We start from the raw sequence: 26,540 nt of genomic DNA on the forward strand, positions 1-26,540 counted from the left end.
GTTAAAACTATCCATCTGGCTTTCTTCTTACACAGCCTAAATAAATAAATGTGAGTATGTATGTGTGTATGTATATACATGTATTTATTTATTTACATAGTTTATTCTAGTTTTAAAGTTTTATCTTTAGTTTTTTGATGTGTGAAATTTATTGCAGTAATGGTTCAATATATAGATTAAAGCAATCTTTATACTCATATTCAACGATTATTTATCAAATAAGCAGTTCTTATCCAACTAGAAATACACTTTTAAACACAGGCTTTTATATAAACCATAATGCATATCCCTAGAAAATCAGATTTAGTGGTGAGCTTGTTACTGAGTCCAAGCTTGTACTGCTCGCTGCACAACAGGCCAATAAATTGAGAGACGAGTTGTTGGGGCAAGGAATAGTGACTTTATTCAGAGATCTGGGAGACCGGGAAGATGATGGACTAGTGTCCCAAAGAACCATCTTCCCAAAGTTAGAATTCAGGCTTCTTTCCTACTAAAAGGGGAGGAGGTATGGTTGATTGTTGCAGACTTCTTGGTGCTGGAATCTTTTGTTCTTGCAGCTGTTCACATAAGCACAGGTTCTATCACAATGTTCCTGTAAACCTCCAAGACGCATGTTATTCTCTATTCTGCAACTTTCTATCTCTTTATCATTGGAAGAGTGTTACACCTTTAAAGGTCAGTCTTGAGAATGGACTATCCTGTATATTTTAGACTCTAGGCAACATTCTTAATTTGTAGCAAAAGCAATAGAATACAAAAGTTAAAAGAAACAAATCCGATATAGAGTCAGATTTGTTCTTCCCTATTAAAGGCTTAAGTTTATATTAAAGTATTTTTGGTTTTCAGAATTAAAATTGATACTGTTTTATCATGGCCCTTCAAAGAGCCATGAACCCTGACACTCTCAGAACAAACTGTCTAACTTTCATGCAATTTTTACAAAGTAGAAACTGTTATCATAGAGGTATCCATGAGAACCTGGAAGAATTTCTGTTGCCTGTTCCCCATGGTGACATTCATCTACTTAAAAAAACTTGTTAACCTTAAGCTTTGAGAAATTTGATCAGAAGTTGATGTCCATCACCCTAAAACCAGAGTATTCCTAAAGCAAAACAAGCAACAATAACAAAACAATTATTTTTGGAATATAATCAAAAAGGTGACATCCAGTTATAGATGGATGTAATTCCTAAATAACCTGAATAAGAACAAAAAAAAATTTTTTTTAAATATATCTTTTGAGCCAATCCTCTGGAACACAATTTTTATATAGATTGTACTTTTAGAACATTGAGAAAAGTTTATGCAACACAAGATACTCTGTGATCTCCATCTATTCTGAGCACACATCTTCTCCCTTCCTTTACATCTTACTGTTCTTCATCCATTTCTCAGGGCTTAACTTCTCACTCTTGCTTCTTTTCCTCAACGGTCGCAGAAGCTAACTTGCACGAATTCCTCCCTGTGTGCATTTCTGCATCACATCTTGTGCCACTCTTTTCCCAAGGCATGTCTGTTTTCTCCTTAGCATTTAGCACAGTGCCTGGCTTGTGGGAGGAGAGGCAGGGCCAGGTATGGTTCAGCTCCAGCGTTCGGAGGCAGCAGGCCTGGCGGTAGTTTCTCATGTATCCTAAGGAGCTAATAGCACATCTGCTTGTGAGGGTTGGCGGTTTCTGGTGTGCGACCCCTCTTATTAATGAGGGGGTCTCAACAGGTACTTGTCAGGTGAATGCATTCTTTCATGCTCACCTTTCCCTTCATTCTCCTTGACTTGGTGTTAGCCTGATTCGACCAGCATTTTCATTTCTTGTGCCTTACGAGGAAGAGAAGACAATGGCTGGCACAGTGGCCATGGCCAGTTCTCTCTCTTAGATCCATTGCTTTCTTCTTCTCATCGTTTAAGTCATGACCTTGACCTGCGCTCACTTGTGCATTCTTCGCTCTGCCGTGTCTGTGCCCTGCTTTTATCTTGTTAGATGTCTGCATCTGGCTCACATTTTACTTTTCTTCCCCACCCCATTGCTCTCTCCAGTCCCACTGTCCTTTGTGACAAGTTCGCAATCCATGGCTAGACAGTGCAGCCTCCTGCTTTCTCTCTGAGATTTAAACCAGCCATCTCTGTTGCATGTTACCCACGTGAACAGCATTTCCTACGCTAAACCTCATCATGAAAAGGCATCGTTTCTGTTCCAGGTTCTCTTGCTTCTCTGATCCCTTACCTCCAATCCAGCGGTTCTCAAAGTGTGGAGCCCTACCCAGCAAAAGCAGCTCCGGCATGCACATTCTCAGTCCCACCCCAAACCTACTGGGTTAGAACCTCTGGGGATGAGGCCCAGTAATCTGTGTTTTTACTGCCCTCCAGGAAATTGCAGTGCCCACTAAAGTTTGAGAACCATCGCCAAACCCTCCTGCCTTCTCCCTTCCTCCTCTTCACACTTGGTTAATTCTAGTAGGAAATATCTTATGCTTGGAGGTGCTTGCACCATTTTGAAACCATGATTACAGATAATTCTAGACAATCATGTAAAACATCAAAATAATTTCTAATACTCAGTGAGCTCTTTCTCGTCCATGATAACAAGAGATGGTGATGATCTAGGTGATGAAAGTGTAAATAATCTATAAGACTCATTTTATTCAGAAGGGTTAAATTCTTCCTGGAGGGAAAAACAGTTTTTCTAATGATGCTGGTTTTAAAAATGCTAGTCACGGTGCTGATAAACAGAGCTGGTAAATAATAAAAAGATACAGAACCTAAACAGTCTTCAGAGATGCACACTAGCATATATAGGATGGATAAACAGCAAGGTCCTACTGTACAGCACAGAGAACTATATTCAATATCTTGGGATAAACCATGATGGGAAAGAATATGAAAGAAATGTATATATGGATAACTGAATCACTTTGCTGTATAGTAGAAATTAACACAACATTGTAAATCAACTATACTTCAGTAAAATAAGTAGTCTTCAGATTAATAAAACTTGGGAATTACCAACCATTAGGAATTCCCAATTCCCAGCTAATTCCTTAGCTTGGTGATGAGTATAAAGTGTCCATTACATTAATGCTCCTACTTTTGTGTACATTTGAAAATGTTGTAAGAATTCTAAAATGACAGTTACTTAACAGTAGCAGCAGCATTTTATCCTCATGTGATATGAATCCAGGTCACATTTCACTTTTGTCATCCATCTTAGTCATAAATGGTATTAATAATGAATTTGTACCTACTGCATGGCTTTATTTCTGCCAGATATGTACATACATGTATGTAGGTAAGTAGGTAGGTAGATAGATAAAACGTGGTTATCAATGTTGATGTTGGAGAAATGACCAAAAGCCAAGAAATTCGTGTGATCTATATGTTGCTGCTGTGTAAATTGACAAACCCTATAGAAAAACGATTTCACAAGATCCAGGTATGTGTCAGTAGACATTAAAATATTAATACACATAAATTTCTTTACTGGAATCTCTCCTAAAGGGGGAGAATTCTAATTGCAGAAAAGATTTTATTCAGGAAGATAGTCAGCAGAGATTTCTGTTTTCATAATAGCATAAAACATTGGAAATCCCTTTGTGACCGGCCACAGAGAGATAACTAAGTAAACATCTGTATATTCATTCGATATCATTATTAAGAAGATAGCTATGCGAATTATAATGCTTATAAAAGTTGTAAAAAAGCAAGACGCAAAATAAAATGTGATACGTACAACTATGGAAAATATGAAAAAAGAAATTTTCTGTTAGGGTAGAGGTAGGATCAGTGTCATATTTCTTCTTTTTTCTCCTATTTTCATTTTTTAATGGAAATGTGTACTTAGAAATTATGACAGTGGAATTTGCAGGATTGTTTCCCAAGTGGTTTGGGCCTTTGTGATTTAGCAAAGGTACTTTTAATCCATAGGGAGGTAAATGTTTTGAGTTAATATGTCCCAAGAGGAGGGAGTAATATTGCTTCTCTGCAGCCACCAAAACCTGTAGTGTTCAGCCAGCTGCCTTGATGAAACAGAGATTCATAGAGGGAATCTAAAGTAATCCATCTGCCTTTGCATCTTTTTTTCCCCAAAATTGTGTCTATAGTCCTTAGACATAAGTAGTCTAAGTAGTTAAAATGTATAGCAATCTAAATCGTAAAAGCAGTTTACATGTCTACGGATGGATAAGTGGATACAGTAAGTCCCCTGCATATGAATGAGCTGCGTTCCGACAGCAAGTTTCTAAGTCCAATTTGTTCATAAGTTCAACAAAGTTAGCGTAGGTACCCAACTAACACAATCAGCTATATAGTACTGTACTGTAATAGGTTTATGCTTTTCACACAGATAATACATAAACAAACAAAAAATAAACATTTTAAATCTTGCTCTACAGTACCTTGAAAAGTACAGTACAGCAGCTGGCGCGCTGGGGCTGGCATCAAGTGAACAGGCAAGAAGAGTTACTGACTGGAGAAGGGAGAGGAGGTGGGAGGTTGTAGAGCTGAAGCATCGTCAGCAACAGGAGACAGAGGACAAGCTGCCATTTCACTCCCCCCTGACGCTGATGGAACGCACATTTGCATCTGTGAACGTTCTCAACTTGGAGGTTCATATGTAGGGGACTTACTGTAGGGAAAATGTGGTCTGTGTATGCGGTGCAATATTATTCACCCAGGAAAAAGAAGAAAATCCTTCCATAGGAGACAACGTGGATAAACCTTAAGGACATTATGCTACATGAAGTACGCAAGTCACAGAAGGATAGAGGCTCTATAATTCTCCTTCTGTGAGGTATCTAACATAGCAAAACTGACGGGAGCAGAGAGTAGAAGGGTGGTTGCCATGGCTGACGGGGACGGGGAAATGGATTGTTGCTGTTCAACAAGTCGAAGATTTCAGCTGTGCGAGATGAATAAATTCTAGTGATCTGCTGGACAACGTCGTGCCTGTAGTTAAAAATACTGCATTGTGCGCTACAGATGTAAGAAGGTAGACCTCATGTTGTGTGTTCTAATCACAATTGTATTAAAAATAAACAAACTAACCAGGCTGTCTATAAAGAAAATGTATAGCAATCATTCCATCACATCTTTGCCCCAAAGAAACAAAACATGTCAACAGCCCTGAAGCCCCTCCTCCTCTGGTTGTCTTATCCAGGACTTTTGCTACACTTGGAACATCAAAAATCAAAGTGGTTTCCTGGAGATGTATTAAACCTAATGGCAGCTGCATCATTATTGCACCAGCTGGGAATCTGAAGCAGAGCTGCTTCCCACGGTGTCAGTTTGAACAAGCTAAATCAAAGCGTGTTGAGAGGACCGGTGACCGTCCCTTATGGGATGGCTGTGCATTAATGCTCGCACCCACAGCCCTTCCCATCCTGGGTGCACTCAGTTCAGCTGTGTACTTTCCATAGCATTGGCGTGAGAGTCTGCACTGCTCTTCTCTTATTAATGGGAAGTAGTACTCATATTGTTAATCACATTTCTAGTGACTGCTATTACCATTTGAGACACATAAAAAGATCAAGTGAAAAGAAGGGGGAAAACTCACAATCTTCAAGAATCAGTGCTTTATAGTGTCTGCTTCAGATGATTTTTTTGGTGTCCATTATATATATATATTTTTTTCTGTTTATAAAAAATTCAGATCAAGTATCATATGTCCTTGAACCACATGCTGCCTAAAGCCTGTCAGTTTGTAAATTGCTCTGTTGAACATACATTTCATCAGGCCAATTCTAACTGGGGGGAAAGGGGGTGAGCAGAGACATCTTTTGCTGCCATACCATCATTGTGTATAAAATTAAAGCCTTGAGAGGAACATAGCAAAAGGAAAGGATTATTTATCCAAGATTAATCTTGGAGTCATTTCACTGTTTTATTTCTACGAGTAAATCATCCATCTTCCCTTTTAAGGCAGGTGATTGCTTTGCTGGTTTCTTTGTTTCTGCCTAAACATAACTTAGTCTTTCATCTGGATGGTTACTCATCTGACTAGAACAGCTTTCAGTCCTCCTTAAAAATTAATTTGACTTTAATGTCTGGTAATCTAGGACTCCCCTGGGCTAGGATGAAATCACACTGGGGGAATTTTGATTTGACAAACGGCCATTGTGCAGGAGCCTTTGATCCTCCACCATGGTGTTAACTGGCTGCCCCCTGTCTTGCTGAGCTTTGAGCAAGATCAAAGTCTGTCCTCCACCCGGCAGGATCACTGGTGGGCACTGGGAGAAGCCTGGCACCTCCCAGCATCCTTGGGCTGCTACGGCCCTTCAGCTGGAGCTTAGAGCCCCCCTAAGCATTTATCTAGAGAAATTGGATGTGGGCAGAGATAAAGAGAAGACAGGGTGAGTTTTTCCTAGGGCCTTGGTGTACTGTGTCCTGGTGCTTGTTGAGTGCTTGAAGCCCTTTGCTCCCCGAAGTAAGAATTCCTGACCTGGTTTTCCAGTCTCTGAGTCCTGCTCAGTTTTTCCAAGCTTTCAAAAATTATGAAGAAAAATTAATTTTCCTTTTGGTTTGAAAAACACGTAGCAAATATGGTAGATTATGAGTTTTTAAAATTTTTTAATTTTTTTTAAAATTTTTTTGGGGGTACACCAGGTTCAATCATCTGTTTTTATACACATATCCCCGTATTCCCTCCCTTCCTTGACTCCCCCGCCTCGAGTCCCCCCCACCCTCCCTGCCCCAGTCCTCTAAGGCATCTTCCATCCTCGAGCTGGACTCCCTTTGTTATACAACAACTTCCCACTGACTATTTTACAGTTGGTAGTATATATATGTCTGTGCTACTCTCTCGCTTCGTCTCAGTTTCCCCTTCACCCCCCGCCCCCTCCCATACCTCAAGTTCTCCAGTCCATTCTCTGTATCTGCATCCTTATTCTTGTAGCTGAGTTCATCAGTACCATTTTTAGATTCCGTATATGTGAGTTAGCATACAATATTTGTCCTTCTCTTTCTGACTTACTTCACTCTGTATGACAGATTGTAGTTCTAGCCACCTCATTACATATAGCTCCATCTCATCCCTTTTTATAGCTGAGTAATATTCCATTGTATATATATGCCACATCTTCTGTATCCATTCATTTGTTGATGGGCATTTAGGTTGAAGTATAGTTGATTTATATCATGTTAGCTTCAGGTATATAGCACAGTGATTCAATTATACACATATATATGTGTGTGTGTGTGTGTGTGTATTCTTTTTCAGATTCTTTTCCCTTATAGGTTATTACAAAATACTGAGAGTAGTTCCCTGTGCTGTACAGTAGGTCCTTGTTGTTTATTTTATATATAGTAGTGTGTATATGTTAATTCCAACCTCTTAATTTATCCCTCCCCACCCCCTTTCTCCTTTAGTAACCATAAGTTTGTTTTCTGTGTCTGCAAGTCTCTTTCTGTTTCTAAATAAGTTTATTCATATTTTTTTCTGGATTTCACAAATAAGCAATATCATATATTTGTCTTTCCCTGTCTGATTTACTTTACTTTGTATGATAATCTCTAGGTCCATCCATGTTGCTGCAAGTGGCATTATCTCATTCTTTTTTATGGCTGAGTATTATTCCATTGTACATATGTACTACATCTTCTTTATCCATTCCTCTGTCGATGATTAGGGAGATGGAGAGAAAACAAGCATCTTGCTGACGACCACTGGAAATTGTTGCCCTGGTGGTTAGATGCCTTCAAAGCAAAAGAACGAGAGTAGACTTTCCATACTGGCCTTGATAAAGATTGTTCAAAAGCCTCTAGGCTCAGGTAGCAGGCTATAAATGTTACCCCTCTCTGGAAGGCAGGCATGGTCTAACTCTGCCATCTCCTTCTTGCTCTGACAGACGGGGAGCTCTCCATATCGAATGAAGATGACTCCCTGGAGAACGGGCAGTCCCTGAGCTCCAGCCAGCTGTCTCTGCCCGCCCTGTCTGAGATGGAGCCAGTCCCCATGCCCAGGGATCCCTGCTCATACGAGGTGCTCCAACCTTCCGACATCATGGATGGGACAGGTAATGCCCCTGGTAGACGTGGGATCGGTCCCCAGCATGCAGTGCTAGGGGCCTCCAGCCTGGCTGGACTTGGGCTTCTGTTTCGAACCACGCTGAACGTAAGGATCTCCTGGAAATGAGGATGGATGTGAGCAGCTGAGTGTGAAAGTATGGAGGATATGTCCATTGATTTTTCTACAGTCTTTAAAAACATCTTTGTAATCTTGATCTCTTTAAAGAAGATATGTCTTATTTTGTAATACTGATGATTTAAAATGTCATTGTTCTGTTTTCTAACCCTCATTTCTGTTAAGGTAAAGCTAAAAGGTCCTGTGCCTCTGCAGGGTACCTGTCTAAGTCACCTGGTCACGAGGCCCTGGTATGCCTTTGAATCCTAATCCCAATATACCAGTTAATAGTTATATCAATTTAGTAAATTGTACCAATTTACTATATAAAATCAATGTGTCAAGTGTCTCGAATTTACTGGGTAGGTTACATCCTGCTGACAGAGAATTTTTGATGCCACCTGACTGTCTTTGGTCCAGAGCCCTCTGAGTGGCCAGTACTCACTCCCTCACAGGGTTTGCAGGGTGGTCCTCATTAGCCAGAAGATGGCACTCTCCCGACAACCAGTAAGGAGAGGTCCCTGCTGTCAGGAGACAAGCCTGGCGGGAGGGACCTCTGGGAATATCTGGAGTCTCAGTAGAGAGGCCACACCCTCTTCCACACGGAGTGCAAAGTCTGCATCATGGAACTCAGGCGAGAGGCAGGCGGGACGGTGTTTCACAGAGTCAGCGCCATGCTTCTCTATGGGACCCAGTGAGTCACTGCTCCATCAGTGTGTCCAATGCTGATAGTAATAGTGTCCCTTGAGACAGAGGAGAGAACCTAGTTCTCCTGGGGATTATGTACAGGGCTTTGACTGCCAGAAACACTGCTACCCCGAGTAAGGAGGAAGAAGAGGGCAGGAGAGGAGTCATTTACAGGCTTTGTTACTATAGCAGTGATGGCGAGGGGGGTATGTGTTTGAGCTGCATTTCCCTCCCCCTCCCCAAGCTGGGGAGATTGTTTCAACTAAAGCCATAAGTGGAGATTCTGTCCAACCTTCCTGGTGACATTGGGATCCGATGGATGTGATTGTTGTAGTGAGATCTGTCATCCCAGGGAAGTCGTAGAGTCTCATTCTGTCATGGGCCAGGTTGCCATCCTGGTATGAGGGCTACCACCTGTGACAGCTCTTAACTGGAGCTGGTCCAAATCCCTCCCCCATGCCCCCCGCACCAGGGGTGGGGAGGGGTGGGGGGAGAGGAAGAGGCAGGCCCCATGCAGAGCAATGAGAACTGGGCAGAATCAAAATGAGAAAACCATGGTTCTGGTGAGTGCAGGAGAAAGGAAGGGGGGAGAATGAAAAGGATGTTGAGTGGGAGCATCCTTCACCATACAGGTATGTAGGAGGTGGCAGGGGCAGGAAGATCCCCCTAAAACTGCAGAGCACCTTCTGGATGCTGCTGCCAAGCTCAGACGACCGCACACCTATAGAAGCAGCCACCCCAGGCATGTGGGGACTGCCCAGTGCCAGCATCCGGGCTGTCCTCAGACCCGGGAACAGGGACACAGCGAGATCTAGCAGGCAAAAGCAAGACCCCAGAAGGCGTTTGCTCTTCCTCCCCAGCAAAGGGCAAATAGGCCCAAAGGCAGATGCTGGTGTTTGGTGCTGGTTTGGTTCAGAGGGGCCCCTGGGCCTTAATCCACTACACCTGCCATCTGTCGATTGTGGCTGTGGTCCCATGAGTCACATTTTGGAGCGCCTGTAGAATTTGTACTATAAACACCAAGGTTGAAGTGATGACGCTTTGGATGGTTTGAAGAAGTGTCCTCTTCCTTCTTCCCCCTCTCGCTCCTTCCAGCTCTCTCCGTTTTCTGTCTCTGCCTCCCCGCTACACCCCCACCCCGGCTTTATTGGGTTCCTGGTGTCTCTCTTTAACGCCCCACATGTACGTGAAAACCGGGAGCCGTCGGGGCTGTGCTGTGTTGCTAACCCATGTCCCTGTCCTGTGTCCCCCCGGCTCCCACCGGCCCCACCTGCACTGCGTTTGTGTAATGTCGCTGTGTGTCATGTGGTTGTCCCCTCAGTGTCTGAAGACAGTCCCTCTGCCAGTGAGTCTGGAGTCCTCCTGTCCCAAGATCCTTCAGCCAAACCAGTCCTGCTCCTGCCCCCCAAAAAACCTGCTGCTTTCCCTGGAGACCATGAGGAAACCCCAGTGAAGCAGCTCTCTCTCCTCAAGCAACCCCCCGCCCTGCCTCCCAAACCCACTGCCAGGATTGCCAACCACTTAACAGGTGAGTCGAGACGTCTTCTGGGGACCCGCAGCCTTGCCTTCCCTTCAAGGGATCCTTTCGTGCTCTTTTTCTTTTCCCCTGAGGCCCGAGCACCTCTTTGGTGAGGTCGCTCTGTGGGGCATTGGGTGTTTCTGTGTGTGTCTCGGTACACGCCGTCATGACCTGGGTTTGTGTGTTTGTGTCCAGAAGCATGCAGGATATACCTACTGGTCATATGCTAAGAGCCTGCAGGCGTGTGTATCTGTGAATATGTACATTGGCATTTATGTGGCTGAGTCAAGATTACTTGCCCATCTAGGTGAGTTAGGTTCACCATCAAAATCTTTGCAGAGAGAAAGAGTAGCACCTGTTGCCTTCATAATGAGTTTGCCAAAGCTTTAAATTTTTTGTCTTTAAATAATTGATCTGAAGACCAGTGTATTTCTCCTATTAAAATGTATGCCTATGCGCTTCTCTTTGGGGGAAAAGAAAAAAAAGCAAAGACAGTAATTTGCAAAGTACTGTGGGGAATACTTTTAGAGAATAATAGGCTGAGGAATGTTGTCCTAAAATGACTTTTTTTAAATTGAAGTATCATTGATTTACAATATTATGTTAGTGTCAGGTGTACAGCAAAGTAATTCAGTTATGTTTTTTTCAGATTATAATTGGTATTAACAAACTCCTATACATAAAATAGATAGGCAATAAGGATTTACTGAATAGCACAGGGCACTATATTCAATATCTTGTAATAACCTGAAATGACTCTGTATTTTCATTGTTCAAGTGTTATTTAACAAGTGCACCCACAGTTATTAAAATGAGCATTTAGTAAAATTGCACTTCCTTGCACATTAGTACATGAATCAGGTACCACTTTGTGATTTAAGGTTGTGGTATAATCAGAGATTCAAGATTTCAGAGGGGTGTTTCTCTGACTTTGATAATAATCCCACCTGATACTGATCAACTGCCTTTTTTACAATATGTTTGCTATCTTTATAAATAGTTTCTAATTGATCTCTATGCATTTTTGTAATATGGTATAGGGATGAAAGATATTCACCTATTTTATCATTAAAAAACTGAGGTTCAAGAAAATAAGTGAGTTTTCCAGGGATGGCAGGAATTCTGCAGTAGAGCCACAGTTCGACCCTGTGTTTCCCAGCTCCTAGTTCAATGAATGTTGTTCCCATAGTGGCAGGATGTCTTACATGGTGCTGAGTTTTTATTTTTTAATATTTATTTATGTATTTGGCTGCTCCGAGTCTTAGTTGTGGGATCTTCATTGCAGCCGTGTGGGGTCTTTTTTTCTTTCTCTTTTCTTTTTTTTTTTTTTTCAGTTGAGGCATGCAGGATCTTCAGTTGTGGCATGCATGTGAGATCTAGTTCCCTGACCAGGGATCGAGCCCAGGCCCCCTGCATTGGGAGCACAGAGTCTTAACTGCTGGACCATGAGGGAAGTCCCGGCGCTGACTTGTATTAGATTACAATTCACGTATAAGTTTGTGTGAAGCTCCTCTATCAATGTATATACATCCACCCAAGTCAGTGTTTGTTGTTCAAAAGAGCAAATTTCCCTCTAAGGGAACCATTCAACACATTAATAACACTTCAGTGCCTGCAAATTTAAATGCATAGAAAATCACAAAGGAAAAAAGCCCTTGTAAGCCTCCCTCTAAGACGTAACCACTGTCCATCTATCATTTATCTAATAAAAATCAACTGCTACTGTATGTTTTCTTTTATCACCTGCCTTTTTGCTCTCAGCGATGTCTTATGCACTGGTTCTCATTAGTAAATACTTCACAACGTGATTTTGGTAGCTACGTGGTGGGAATCCTGACTTACATGATGGAGCCCCTGGGGGTTTCCATCTTCCTTACTGTAAAAAACACAGCATCTCAACAGTGTGCATATATATTTTTAAAATAAATTTATTTACTTATTTATTGGCTGCGTTGGGTCTTGGTTGCTGCGCACGGGGTTTCTCTAGTTGTGGCAAGCGGGGGGCTACTGTTTGTTGCGGTGCATGGGCTTCTCAGTACAGTGGCTTCTCTTGTTGTGGAGCATGGGCTCTAGGTGCACAGGCTTCAGTGGTTGTGCCACATGGGCTCGTAGTTGTGGCACGCAGGCTCCGTAGTTGTGGCACACGGGCTCAGTTGCTCCGCGGCATGTGGGATCTTCCTGGCCCAGGGATCAAACCTGTGTCCCCTGCATTGGCAGGCAGATTCTTCACCATTGTGCCAGCAGGGAAGTCCCTCAACAGTGTGCATATATTTTTATAAGCACCTGTGAGCTTTTCCTCACTTATTCGTGGTATGAGAATTGCTAATTCTAGTTCTAGAAGTAAATTATGTATGTTTTAAGGGGTGTGTACCTTTTAAGACTTAGGTGCCAGATTCCTTGAGAAAGATTAAATACTGAAAAACAAACTCCTACATGTAGTACACATTTCTTCAGTACACCTAACTCAAGGCAGAATACTGCACTAGGCATCAAAGTGAGTACAAGTACACAAGAGTTCAGTATATACGTGTATATAATGTATGTATGAATCTGAATATATATTCATTAAATAGAGGCCAGAATAACTATTGTTGGGTGTAACACTTGCAGTTCAGCACAATCTGATAAAAGGGCTCTTGGAGAGCCTGAAATGCGAGCCCACCATTAAAGCATGAAGGACTTTTATAGAGAATGAGGAAAGAACATTCCAAAAGAGAAGAGGTGTACAAACACTCAGAGGTGTCCAGCTTCAGGCCAGTGACAAGGAGGCTGAGCTGGGATGGAGGGTCTATCGTGGGGTGTATTGAGAGAGAGGGTTCACCAGGTAGGGCATATGAGGATTTAGATTTTTCTTTCCATGGCAGCGGAGAGCCTTCGGAGGTTTTTGAGCTGGGGAGTGAGTGGTATGATGAAAACTAGACTTTAAGATGTGTTCCTGGGTCACTGTGTAGAATGAACAGGAAGAGGGGAAGGTTGACAGCCTAACAGAGACGCCACCAAGTCCAGCCCTGTGTCTTGTTCTCCAAAATCACTAGTTGAATTAAATCAAACAGTCTGAGGCAGGGAGACACTTTAAGAGACCGCTCCAATTGTTGGAATAGAAGCTGAAAGCATCTGACTGAGGGCAATGAGAAGAGACAGAATGTACCAGTAGATAAGACATTTTAAAAGAAGAGTTGGCAGAATTTTTTTAAATTAACACTAAATTAAATCCAGCTTATCTCGTTACCCAATTAATAGAAGCACATGTCAGCTTCAGCCATGAGCCCTGAACTTGGGTCACCTTGCATCCGCAGGACTCTCTCTCGCTCTGTTAGCCCAGTCTCTCTGGCTTCCCTTGTTCTTTCCCCAAGAGAGTGGATTTTATCTGTTATCGGGACATCTCACCTCCATAGAGCTTGGGTCAAATGGATAAAAATACATAAAAGCTGATGATCCTTACCATATTGTACCTGGTAGCCTCTTAAACGTGATGAAGGCAAGACAGGTACAGAGATGTATGGGCTGTGAGTCTGCTGCTTTCCTTTCGGGTGTAAACTCGATTAGACTTGCTTCATTTTTATAAGTGAGCAGTCCGTCATCCTGAGTCTGCATCACTGTGAAGCAGCCATATTGACCCTGTTCTGTTACTAATTACCCTAGAGACATCGGGGCCATGTCAGAAGGAGTTAATAAACTGAGAATTCTAGAACTCTAAATTGAGACTTATGAGTTTTAGCATGTTCTCAGTGTCTGTTGTTCTGTTGACATTTTTGAAAGGAAACAGACAACAATTTGAAAGACACCAAGCGTGGTTAATAGAGAGTGACAGTGGCTAATGGTCCGGTAGATGCTGGAGGAAGCATGGGCCTGGACCGAGGCTACATGTGCGTACACGATCAGGGAAGGGTATGCCAAAATATCTCTGCGTTGGCATGTGCTTCCATTTGATCAGGAAAATCATAATTAACTTGGCGACTATTTGTCTTATGCGTTTTCTCTGTTCTTCAACCAGATGGAGGGAAGCCCTCTTGCTCTCCCAAACTCTCCTCCTTCTCTTGTTGTCATTCTCATCCATCTTATCTCCAACATCGGCATCACCGTGGCATGTAATAGACAGTCGGGAGTTGTTGGGTGTCAGCTTCCCTTCCATGCTGGAAGAGCAGTGCCCAGAGAGCGCTGTTCCCTGCCAAATTTCCCTGCCAAACAGCAGCCATGCCCTGAGATGAACGAGTCTCAAAATGCATCCTTCTTGCAATAATGGCTGGCCCTGGAGGAAAAGGGTAATAGAGGCAAGTTTCCTACTTTTCTAAGTCTCCATCAGTCGACTCTCCAGCCATCTGGTCTCCAGAAGTTAAATGTTAAACATTGCGTGAATAATCCAGTCCTTCTGCCTGAGGTACCGGCAATTAGGTACCCCACAGGTGCCGATGGAAGGAAGGATGTTCAACTTATGTGATGGCTGAGCTTGACAGTCACACTTGGGTAGTAACGGCAGCTGCCTTTTTGGAGAAATTGACAAGGTACAATTTAGTCCTATGCGGTAGATACTATTATCTTCACTCTTTCCTTCACAGGGGAGGAAAATGAAATTCAGAGATGTTAAATAACGTAGTCATGGTGACATAGCTGGTAAGTGCCAGAGGTAGACTCTCCCCATTTTGTTTTACCCCAGGGTCCTCACTTTTAACCAGTAGTTTATACCATCTCCATTAAGATACCTGTTCTTGAAATCCGTAACAACGGAATCATTAGTTTTCTTTGGGTTCTGTTTGTTTTTTTCTTTTGGTTTGCTTTTTTGTTTTGTTTTTTTTAATCTATTTAAGAAATTAGAAAATCTGCTTTGTTCGTATAACTCAAAGACAAAAAATCCAGTCATTTGAAAATAAGGAACGTTCTTAAGGCACTTGATTATAAAGAGAGAAAAAGGCAGTTGGGTTGGGTTTCAAAGAACATGCTAGAAAGAGATGGTCTAGGAATCAGGAACGGGGCAGATCACATGGGAAGCACTTGACCACAGTTAGAAACTGACAGTTCCGCAAAGAAAGGGAACTTTTGCTGATGCTTAAAAACAAGTCCTTCTGCTCATGTGGACCTTCCCCAGGCTTAGTTGCTCTGTCCTTGGAACCTGAAATAAGGGAAGCTCACTGTAATAGCAGAACTGGTTGATGGCTAGTTTCAGTGTTCCAAAGTATCTGCAACTGCAGATTTCCCTGCCAAACAGCAGCCATGCCCTGTGGTATTTTTTCAGCCCCAGCACGTGTCTGATGAGACTCCTCTATGCAGAGCTTGTCTAGGTAAAACCAACATTTCTATTTAGAGCTGTCTCTCTAGTTTTGAGGACAGTGTCTACAGTGGGTTCTTCTACAGCCACATTCTGATCTGTAAAGTCTGCTGCTGCCCGATTCTCTGTCCCCATTCCTCTCCAGTATAGCCCACCCACCCTCCTTGTTCTCCTCTTTCAGCTTCCTCTCCAGCTCTCCAAAATCATCTAACTACTTTTGAATCTGTCCTGCCTTCCCTCCTGGTATTCTACTCAGAAAATGCCAGAAAACTGATGATTAGACCACTGGGACCCTGGACCTCATTTGTGCTTTTAAACAGAAGAAAATGAATTGTAACCCAGAAGCCTCAGAAAGAGGTTTAAGGTTCACGGTCTCATGATAACTGATACTTTGAAGGAATGGGAAATTTACCTGAATTTAATCTTTATGCCCGTTTCTCCGTAGTATTTTGGTGTTGATTTTCTTTTCTCAGAATGCAGAAATTCTTTTCTTAGTGCATCGAAGGACTGTCTATTGATTAAAACATGTTTAAAAGGATGCTTTCTGCTCTGACATCTGTGATCAAGGCAAATACTTCATCAAAATACCTTTCTTTTTTTGTAGCGCTGTTAAGTTGGAGATTTAACTCACTTGGCACTTCATGTGATGAAAACACGTAAAGTTTACCACCGTAACCATTTTTAAATGGATAGTCGGTAATGTTACGTGTAATCACATTGTGCAACAGCTTTCCAGAATTTTTTTGTCTTGCAAAATTGAAATTCTGCCTATTAAACAACACCCCTTTCTCTTTCCTCTCCCCTGAGCCCCTGGTAACCTGCATTTTACTCCTTATTTCTATGAATTTTACTACTCCAGGTATGTCATGTAAGTGGAATCATACAGTATTTATCTTGCTGCGACTGGCTTTTTTCTCTTAGCGTGATGCCCTCAAGTTTCATCCATGTTGTGACACATGATAGGATTTCCTGCCTTTGTAAGGCTGAATGACACTTATATTTTGTCTGTTTTTTTGCACTATGAGCCAAGTGCTCTTCCAGCCCTGATATAATTTACAAAAAGTGTTCTCTTATCAGCTGTCGGAGTTGTAGATGGTTGTAAGCTACCGAAAATGTTTAATGTGAAGATGTATAAGCATGGTTCTAAAAAAATTCAAGTAGTAAGAGATCGGGAAAGAATCAGGAAAAGCATCATCGAGGAGGGTGTGTTTAAGACAGACCTTAAAGACAAGCAAAATTAGTGGGGATGGATGAGGAGATGGGAAGAGGCACGTGCATATGAAGCATGGTGGGTTCAAGACATAGCCAATGGCCCAGCTTGGCAGGAATGGGGATTCCTGTAGGAAGGCCAAGAAAGATCAGACCAGAAGTGGGTTGAGGGTAACTGTGGAGGACCTTGAAAGCCATGAGGAAGGATTTAACTTTGGAGGAGGAAGTAGACATCTTCTGTGCACTTATAGCAGCAATTGTTGATTTCAGCCAAGCCTGTCTCTCCCTCTTTCTCTTTCTTTTCTTTTCTCTCTCTCTCTCTCTCTCTCTCTCTCTTTCTTTCTTTCTTTCTGGCTGTGTTGGGTCTTTGTTGCTGCATGCAGGCTTTCTCTAGTTGTGGCGAGCGGGGGCTGCTCTTTGTTGCAGTGCGTGGGCTTCTCAGTGCGGTGGCTTCTCTTGTGGCACACAGGTTCTAGGCGCGAGGGCTTCAGTAGTTGGAGCACGTGGGCTCAGTAGTTGTGGTGCACAGGCTTATTTGCTTCATGGCATATGGAATCTTCCCAGACCAGGGATGGAACCCATGTCCCCTGCATTGGCAGGCAGATTCTTAACCCTGCACCACCAAGAAAGCCCCCAAGCCTGTCTCCTTGATGTTGCTTGGATAAGATGGATGCTACTGCTGTGGGATGGGTTTACAACTGGATGGATGAATGTAACGGGTGCTGCCCAGCTTCAACCTGAAATTGCAGAGGACACCAAGCTGCTGCCCTTGGCACTTCCTCTTGGACGTTGTTTCAATGTCCCAGGGGTAAATTTCCCAAGGGCAGGGATTTAGTCTGCCTTGTTCCCTGCTGTGTCCTTAGCTGTTGCTGTACAGCAGCAGGACAGGAGGTCTTGAGAGGAATAGAGCCCCTTTACAGAGGCGTTGAAGGAAGAGCTGGATGATCATTTGTCTGTGAGTTCATAGCAAGATGCTTGCTTCTTTAGGAGAAGCTGTGCACATTGTTCTCTGGCTCTAAGTGCTGCTGAAAATGAAACCTGGTTCTCGTGACTTCTGTAGCGTTTGAAGGAAACATGATTACGTAGGTGGAAAAGCAACCTCTCATAAGAGTAACAGTTAAAACATGACAGTCATCCATCCGGCAGACTTGTGGTCCAGCCTTAAGTGTCAGCAAGTGCACTGGGAATTTCATGAGGCAATGGGGATGCCCTACAGATGGTTAGACCAGCCACCACCATCACTGTAAATGCAGAAAATCCTCCGACAGTAAATAAATATCATGCATCAGATGGATGTAGGGTTAGAGATGAACTTTAGCCATTCTCAGTTTTCCTTTATAAGATTTATGCATCTAGCCTGAACTTCTTGGTACCTTCACTGTGGATGTACTACTTCTTAATAGGGTTATGCTCAATGTATTGGGTTGGCTGAAAAGTTTGATTTAATGAATACATTGTTCAATAAAGTTCTTGGTGAAAGTGAAAAATGTCTTATTTTTACTTAAAACCGAACGAACTTTTTGGCCAACCCGATAGTATTTCATGGAATGTGATCTAAATTTACTGCTTTTGAACTTCACAGATAGATCCCCCGGTTCCCCTGCTCTGAGACCAAGTGAGCATGTATATGTTTGCCACCATGACTTACTGATTTTGACTTGACTTCCTTACAGCTTTTGCCTGGGTGCTCACAGACAGCGGTCCTGCCTGGTGGGCACCATCCAATCCAGGCGCCTTTCCATTGTCCATCTCTGGACCTTCTCGCCTGCCTTTACATCTGTCTTGCACGAAGCTCAGGTTCAACCACATTATCAATTGCCTGGACCTCTCCTTTCTGGTCTCCCTGGGAGCAACAGCAGCCGTCTGCATTGCTGAGAGAATAAACCATAGAATGTGTTTTTATCAGTGACTTATAATTTCTAACAAAATACTGATCTTGTGAACAGGTGTTTGTTCTCATCATTATAGGGACATCTCTGGTTTTAACTCTTTGAGAGCAGTTTCCTGACAAAGAATAATGTGTAATTTGACTTTTACAAAGTCGAATGTAGTTTCAGCAGGGCTGACGTGCCCAAGTGACCCAGTTAGCTGGTGAGCGACCCTCTCCACTGCCCTGTGTCACCATCTCAGCGAGGCACACACCTCTCTCCTTGCTGCCATCTCCCCCAGGTGGTCTTGGAAAGGGTCTGTTAAAAAACAAAAATGTGTCTTTGTGGAAAGTGGCTCTGAAACAGCCAGGTACCGGTGCTGCGTATGTGATCATGGCCCCCATTTTAGGATTCTGGAAGGTCTTGACATAATCCTCACAATGTCAGGTGTTTACTGTGGTTTCCGTGTGCTGGGCTGGCTTAGGGGAGCAAAGCCAGGCTGAGGGCATTGAACACAAATCACTTGTTACTCTTCTCTCTCTTTCACCGTAGGGGGTCAGTCAACACATTTTTGCCTTTCCAGGCATTTGGCCAAAAAAAAAAGGCCAGACTACCTTAAAGTCCCCAGAATGGCCCAAAGGGATTGGTGGAGCTCCTGTAAGCACCTTTCTTACAGCCAGGGGAATCTGATTCTGTAGTTTCGTGATGTTGGACTCCTATTTAAATTCTAAGTACACTTCTTATAGACACTTCATGTCCTTAGATGGATGCCTGTATCTATGAAAAGAGATCAGAGATTCTAACCCACTGGAACCAGGTGGCAAATGGCTGAGAAATTCTTACAACGCTTTTGTTCATTAAGACACTAAGTGCTACTATTGTTGACAAGTGTATCTGATACGTCAGCAGTTATAAATGCTTCTGTAGCTTCTACAGCTGGTGTTAATTTTACAAGTGAGGAGAGAGGCTAAGGGTGTATTCATTTAACTCAGACTCATTCTGTGTATAGACTACAGTCCTCTGCCACCGGGCCCCACTGCAGAAGTAATCTGGGATTTTCATTTTCGTGTCTGAAGTCATAAGCCAGAGCTGTGTCAGGTTTGGAAATACAGCCCTCTTGGGTTTTATCTCTGTGACATGGTTTGGGTTTATTTTTCTTGTTCTCTGGAACTGGTTGTTTTTGCTCTTTCCTCTCCATCAGCAGAGACAGTTTTATGAATATACTGCAGCTCGATCAGTCTGGCTGCAGAAGACTCATCCGTTTCTAAGTCAGCAAGCAGAGAGCGTGGTGTCAGGAGCCGCCACTGTCGTTATAAATGCAGGAGGTAGTGTGTGTCTTCCCATCATCCATGAATATCGTGCATCAGAGAGAGGCATCGTGTTGTATTCAGGGAGGTGCTATCAAGGTGAAGGAGGCATTTTTCATCCCTGGATTTTTAGAGGTAAAAGAACCTGAGTCCTAAGAAGCTTAGATTTATTTCTTAGCTAATTAAGAGCAGAGAATCCAGGTTTTCTGACTCCTGGTTCTGCATCCTCTCCACCAGCTCTCAGTACTGATGCACGACCGTGTGCATCGGAACAGTTCCCGGAAACCTGGACGACCGTGCCTTTTTCCTTTCCTGCAGTGCTGTGTTGCAAACATGGAAAACTTTGAGGATGGTCCCTTGGAAGCCTCTTTGCTTCTGCTACTTGATTCACTTTCACCAGGTTTTTTTCACCCACTTACTTATGATGGAAGCACCACACACTCCATTGCTTCCTTGGTTTCTGCGCCCCCCGCCCCCAGCTAGGAAGCAGCAGGCAGGGTGAACTCTCACAGGGGCAGCAAGCGTCCTGTTGATAATGCAGCAGGTGTATGTCGTGCTTTGCAATTTACAAAGCATGTCCACATTACCTTTTCTGACCCTCGCAACGGCCTGTGAGAGAAGCCCGGAATATATTATTATTTCAGAATGAATTAAGACTACATTTGTTGAACTCCTGTTATATATCAAGGATTGTTCTGAGGTTATTTTATACTCAGGCCCTCTGTTAACTTGTTTGGGGATTTTATAACATTATAAAAAGGTGCCCTTTTGGAGGAATGAGTTACATAAAGCTGCTCCTTCCTCTAGGATGATTCAAACCCAGACCTCGGGCTGGTTTTCAGCCCACTCATCCCCTTACGTGGAGGTTGTGTAGACGTTAATGCATTTACTTCCCATAACAGACCTAGAAGGTGGGCAGTGCTCCTTTTCTACAGATGGGAAGACTGAGGCTCAGGGAGGATAAATGTCTTAGGCAGAGCAACAGGGCTTCTTGGTCTTATAGCTGAGATTAAACCCCACCTCTTCTGAGTTCTAAGCTCGTGGTGACTTCACCAGGCCGTTGTACCCTCAGCCTGTGGCAGAAGCCCCCATCAGCCCCTGCCCCGCCCCAAGAGAGCAAGCGCCAGGCTGCCTCTCCTCCTCCGGAAGGCCCTGAGCACTTGTCATTTTGCCAATACAGGAAACAGCCTCTTCACAAAGTGATGGATCTTAGAGGATGGTTCTCGACTTGATTGTACACTGAGTCCCCTGGGGACCTTGTCGTGATGCAGATTCTGAGCCAGACGGTCTGGGCTGGGCCCTGAGACTCTGCATTTCCTCCCAAGAGGTTCCACCGCTGCTTTTGATCCATGGACCACACTTTCTTTGATTAGCAGACCCTTAGTGCAGGAGAAACTGGTCCCTAAGTTCTACCTTTTCTTGCGGCTCTCAAGACATGATGAGAAGGAAAACCAGCAAATGTTTGTGGAGCATCTACTATGCGCTAGGCCCAGGTTCTGCTGGTGAACAGGTGAGGAAACAGCCCCACCCAGTGTGACTTAATTACACATCACGTCCACCTACCACAAATAAAAATTAGCAACAAGTGAAGAAAAGTGAAATAGATTAAATCAACTCTATATGAAATGCTGTGATAGAGGGAGGTCAGGGGATGTGAGAGCTCGGTGGTGGGCTCCTAAACCAGCCTTGGGGAGGATGGATGGGCTTCCTGAGGAAGCAGTTCAGTAACGATGAAAACGATAGCAACGAGAATTTATAGTTACTGTTTATTGAGGAACCAAGTGTCAGGCACTACGCAGCCCAGTTTGTGTACTTTATCTTATTTAACTTTTACGAGTCCTGTGATATAATATTAACTCCCCCATTTTACAGATTGGAAAGCTGAACATCCAATAGATTAAGCAATTTGCTGATGCTAACAGAACTGAATGAGTGTCACAATTTATCTTCTGTTTCTAGCAGGACGAATTTTGGTAATGATTTTGTGCTTCTCCATTCTGTAATAACTTGTCGCACTTTCTCAAAGTGTGATCTCCACCTAGGTCAGAGGGATCTGGGGGCTTATTTACAAAGCAGACCCCTGAGCCCCATTGTAATCCTACTGAATCTGAATCTTTGAATTCAGATTCAGGGAGGCCCGGGAATTTGCCTCTCCTGCTGAGGCTGATGGGGAATATGGTCTTTAGTTGTGCCTTGAAGGACAAAGGCAACTTTGATCATCTGACAGGAACAGGGAAGGCCTGGAAGAGGGAGGTACATAGTTATTGGGAAACTCGTTGTGGAAACTGGCCTGCCCAGACAGGCCAGAGTGAATCAGGGGTGTGTAGAGTAGGAGACAGCTGTGGCGTGGGACAGCGATGGCCCAGCGTGTGGCCCTTGGACTTGCAGCATGGGCTGGAGCAAGGAGCCATTGGGAGACTTCAAGTGTGACCTGTGTTGTAGGGAGACGTTTGGTACAGGTGGGGATGGATTAGAGGGCTGAGACCCAGTTGTGAACACAGTCAAAGGAGCTGAGGTCCCAGGCGGGTGTAGTGGTCAGAGGGGCAGAGAAGTTTGAGAGGGACAGACAGAAACGCAGAATGACAGATTGCGTGCGGCGGGTTCCAATGTGTACTTCCAGATCTGTTACGAGGAACGTTTTGGTATTAAGGTGTCATAAGGATATAAAAAATAGGCCTTGCCAAATTACTACTGATCTGAGCTGCCCAGGCTTTGCTCAGTTACCCACGTGTTATAGAAAGATGGGGGCTGCGGAGCTAATTCACTGAGAGTAGACAGTTTCACTTGACTTTAACATGTTTCTTCATTTCCTTTCTTTGTCCCAAATCCATTGAGCCAAAAATTATTTGACATGATTCACTTTCATTATCTACTCCTGTTTAATTGATGACCATGTGTAGTGAAACAACCAGAAGGGAGATGCAGACGGGAAAGGAGAAGGCGTTCTCCAGGGGCCCCAGCGTGTCTTTCCTAAAACAAGGAAAGGAACCACCTCCACTAAATTGATCCTGTTGGCCATGTCTTCCTTGCCTGTTTTGGTAGAATTCCTGGCACCCACTTGGCCATTTTTCCACTGACGATGCCAGGTAAGTTGTACTATGGAAGTAGTGGCAAGAAAATACCATGTGTGCAAGATGGGTGGAATCCATCAATGTAGTCACTGACCCTTGTTGAGCAGACAATTCCATGTTGCCGTCCTGGCTCTGTTTTCTTCTGCCCAAGTTAATGAGTCCCTACTGCCTTAGACAGACCACCAGACCCACGAATGAAGGAATCGTGGGTTAAGGGTTCCTGGATGAAAACCCTAACACTTTAGCACACGTTGTACTTGCTAGGTCTGCGCTATGGCTTCCAAGAGCCATGAGAACATGCCGTTTGGTAACAGGACCCAGACAGGAGTGGTGAGTTTCTGCATCTCAGCCACTTTGGAATCAGTACTACCTGCTGTGGTCCTGAGCATGGTTACCTTGTGTGTGGAGGATGATAAGGAAAAGGATGAGCCGTCGGGGAGGGAGCCTTGGGTTATGACTGGTTCGCACTTTGGTGTTGGGGGGGCAGTCGTGTTAGACCCCCTGGAATCATTAGGCTTTTCTGTATCTCAGCTGTTGGATCAGCAGTTTAGTGTCCAGACACCCACAGCTGCATGCATGATGCTAAAATCGCGATCTATTTGACGTTCCTCGTAGAGTTTCTGTTTCTGGACAAGGTGTGGATTTATCCCATAGCAGAGCATCACAGCTTCCGCTCATCCTGTAAACGTGTTGCGCCTCTTGCTAGGTCAGCTGGGCCCTGTACCAGATGCTGAGGCTGTAATGGCAGTTACTCACGGCCCTTGCTCTGTGTAGGAGGAGACAGCTGCACAAACAGGAAGAATGGTACCGTGTCTTCAGAGTCCAGGGCCATCATCTGTAAAAGTGAGATGCTCACAGTATGTGCATCACCAGCTTGCAGAGGGGGTTAAGCTGGTGAGATGTGAAAAGCACTTAGAAGATACACGTAGTGTATCTGTCAGTGTCATCATCGCCACCGTTGTTATCGGCGCTGACTGACCACACGCCCACAGGGGGTCCACTGGCTGCAGAATGGGGGGAGTGATGGAACCATCAGGAAGGTTCTCCGGGGAGGCAACATTTGAGCTGAATCTTGAAGGGAGAGGAGGGCTTGACCCATAAGACAAACCAGAGAACTGAGGGCAGGTAACCAAGGCTCCGGGATTTGGAACATCAGGTGGTTTGGGGAACCCAGCAGTTCGGCAGTGAGGGTGGTTACCTGGGGTGATGAGTAGCAAAGAAGGCCTATCCTAAGAGAAAGAGGGCCTGGAGTGCCCGCCTCGGGCTTCTCTGTGAAACAGGAGAGGAAATGTGCGGAGGTGAGGAGCCTTGAGGCCACCAGCGAAGACACAGCAGCCCTTCTGAGCATGTAAGGGGCAAAGGCCAGCCGGGGACTTAGCTGAGGAGGCAGACGGAGCGTAGGTCAGCAAGGAAGAAGCCACAGGAGGGATGCAGGACGTGTCACAGGAGAGAAGGAGCTTTTCGCGTGCAATTGGCGAGGTTATTTCCAGCTGGGGGAACCAGCGCAGACTCGGTAGAGATAAAGTGGGGACACGAAGAAGCCTTGATGATGTGTCCGGGAGCTGGACTTTATTTCCAGGCCATTGATAGCTTTTAAACTGAAGAGCGACACGATCAGATTTGTACCCTAGGAATGTTCTTTGACCGGACTGAGGCGTCAAACTGGAGAAGGCCACGTGCAGGCAGATGGCGGGAGAAAAATCAGAGGCCTCAGAGACCGAGGGTCAGGAGCTTGCAGTGCTCTGGGCGTGGGCAGCAGGTGTGAAGTCACGCACGCGCACACACACGCGCACGTGCGCCCTGCCAATCACTGCCCTTCTGGCCCGGCTTCTCCCAGGCAGCCTACGGCCCACAGGACTCAGCCATGGGCCCGCAGCCCCTGGGGTTAGGTGGTTTTTAGGAATATGAAGTCCAGACAGGGGACTCAAGGTCATCCCAAGGACACCCTGAGGGCTGGTCTAACTTGAATCCACCCTTAATTTGGAGCATCTCTGGGAAGCTTCGGTGCCGCTGTCATGGAACCAAGAGGTGGGGTGGGGATAGGTGCCACCAGGCCCCTAACACGCCTGTCGGGGAGCCTCCCTTCCGTTGGAACAGCCCACCGTGCGTGCCACGTGAGTGGCCAGCCCAGCCACCATGCTCTCGCCAAGTCCCCACACAGGGCACCCAAGACCTGTGACCACGAACGCTCTTAAGCATCCTTTCAGGTGGTGTGATCATCCCCAGATGAGGAAATTAAGGTGGGTGGCATTAAAGTCACCTCTGGAGGGACACACTCTTAGTGGACTTGAACCCAGGGCTGGCTTCTAATTCCGTGCCTGTTGGAAAGCGCCAGCCAAGAGGATGTTTTTGCATTTCTGTGGCAAAATTGTCAGTGCCGTGTATATCCTAGAAAAGGTCTCTTTGAAGGTCCTTGGGTTTCCGTGAGCAGAAGATTATGTCCCCCCTTCCTGCTGGTGAGCCTCCGCCTGGCAGCTGTTTGACAGCTTCGAGCCGGAAGTGAGAGCTGGCGGGTGCTTGTTGAGTACCACTCGCCTGCCGATTCTTCAGTGGATGCGTTTCACCTCAGGGGCCCACCTCGGGGCCCCTGCGGTGTTCTAGGTTTTCTCTGATGCCCCCAAACTCACACCTGCCTCTCGCCCTCCTTCTGCCGCAGATCCTGGCGCCCCCGTGAAATTGCCTTGTCTGCCGGTGAAGCTGTCGCCTCCGCTACCTCCAAAGAAAGTCATGATCTGTATGCCTGTGGGGGGGCCAGACCTCTCCCTGGCGTCCTACGCAGCCCAGAAGAGTGGCCAGCAGGGCGGGGCCCAGCACCACCACACCGTCCTGCCCTCCCAGATCCAGCACCAGCTGCAGTACGGCAGCCTCGGCCAGCACCTCCCCACCACCACGGGCTCCCTCCCCATGCACCCCTCGGGCTGCAGGATGATCGATGAGCTGAACAAGACATTGGCCATGACCATGCAGAGGCTGGAGAGGTAACGGAGGGAAGGGGGGCTCGGCTGGGTGAGGGGTTGGTGATCTGACCATGACCAAAGAGTGAGGAGAGCGGTGCAGGAGCTCACACCCCCTGAGGGAGCAGGGGGAATCTGAAAGTGAAATAAGACTGAAATCTGAGTGTCGAGGAAAGTATGGAAGAAGAAACAATGTGGCCAATTACCAAACTATAGAACAATCACATTTATCAAAAAGAAAAAGTAGCACGTATATATACCTGTGTGTGTGTATAGGGAGGGAGGGAGGGAGATAGATAGACAGACAGACAGATAGAAAGAAAGAAAGAACATATTGTGCTTCTATAGGCCTTAATGTTTTTTTGGAAGCATATACACAACATCATTAATGTGGTAACCCCTAGGGCAGAGAGATGGAGAGAACATCTTTTATTTTTATGTTTCATATCTTTCTGTACTGCTTACTTTTTCATTTTGTGTATATTACTTTTATGATGTACAAAATAACGTGAATGTAGAGTAAGAAAAGATGAGAGCTGGCAGCGGGGGTGGTG

At 44.7% G+C, this 26,540-nt stretch overlaps 1 protein-coding gene across 3 annotated transcripts in view; it reads left to right on the plus strand.

The window, feature by feature from the left end:
* Positions 1-26,540, plus strand: part of PHACTR1 (phosphatase and actin regulator 1) — a 505,241-nt gene that overhangs the window by 417,539 nt on the left and 61,162 nt on the right. For 2 of the 3 annotated variants that reach the window (XM_057700184.1, XM_057700183.1), the window contains 3 exons: positions 7,834-8,001; positions 10,117-10,323; positions 25,689-26,010. In XM_057700184.1, the coding sequence (XP_057556167.1) occupies positions 7,834-8,001; positions 10,117-10,323; positions 25,689-26,010 (697 nt within the window). The remainder of the gene's footprint in view (positions 1-7,833; positions 8,002-10,116; positions 10,324-25,688; positions 26,011-26,540) is intronic. The other variant, XM_057700185.1, reaches the window with a different exon arrangement.

This window comes from Hippopotamus amphibius, chromosome 11 (genome assembly GCF_030028045.1).
Source record: "Hippopotamus amphibius kiboko isolate mHipAmp2 chromosome 11, mHipAmp2.hap2, whole genome shotgun sequence".
NCBI classification, from domain to species: Eukaryota; Metazoa; Chordata; class Mammalia; order Artiodactyla; family Hippopotamidae; genus Hippopotamus; species Hippopotamus amphibius.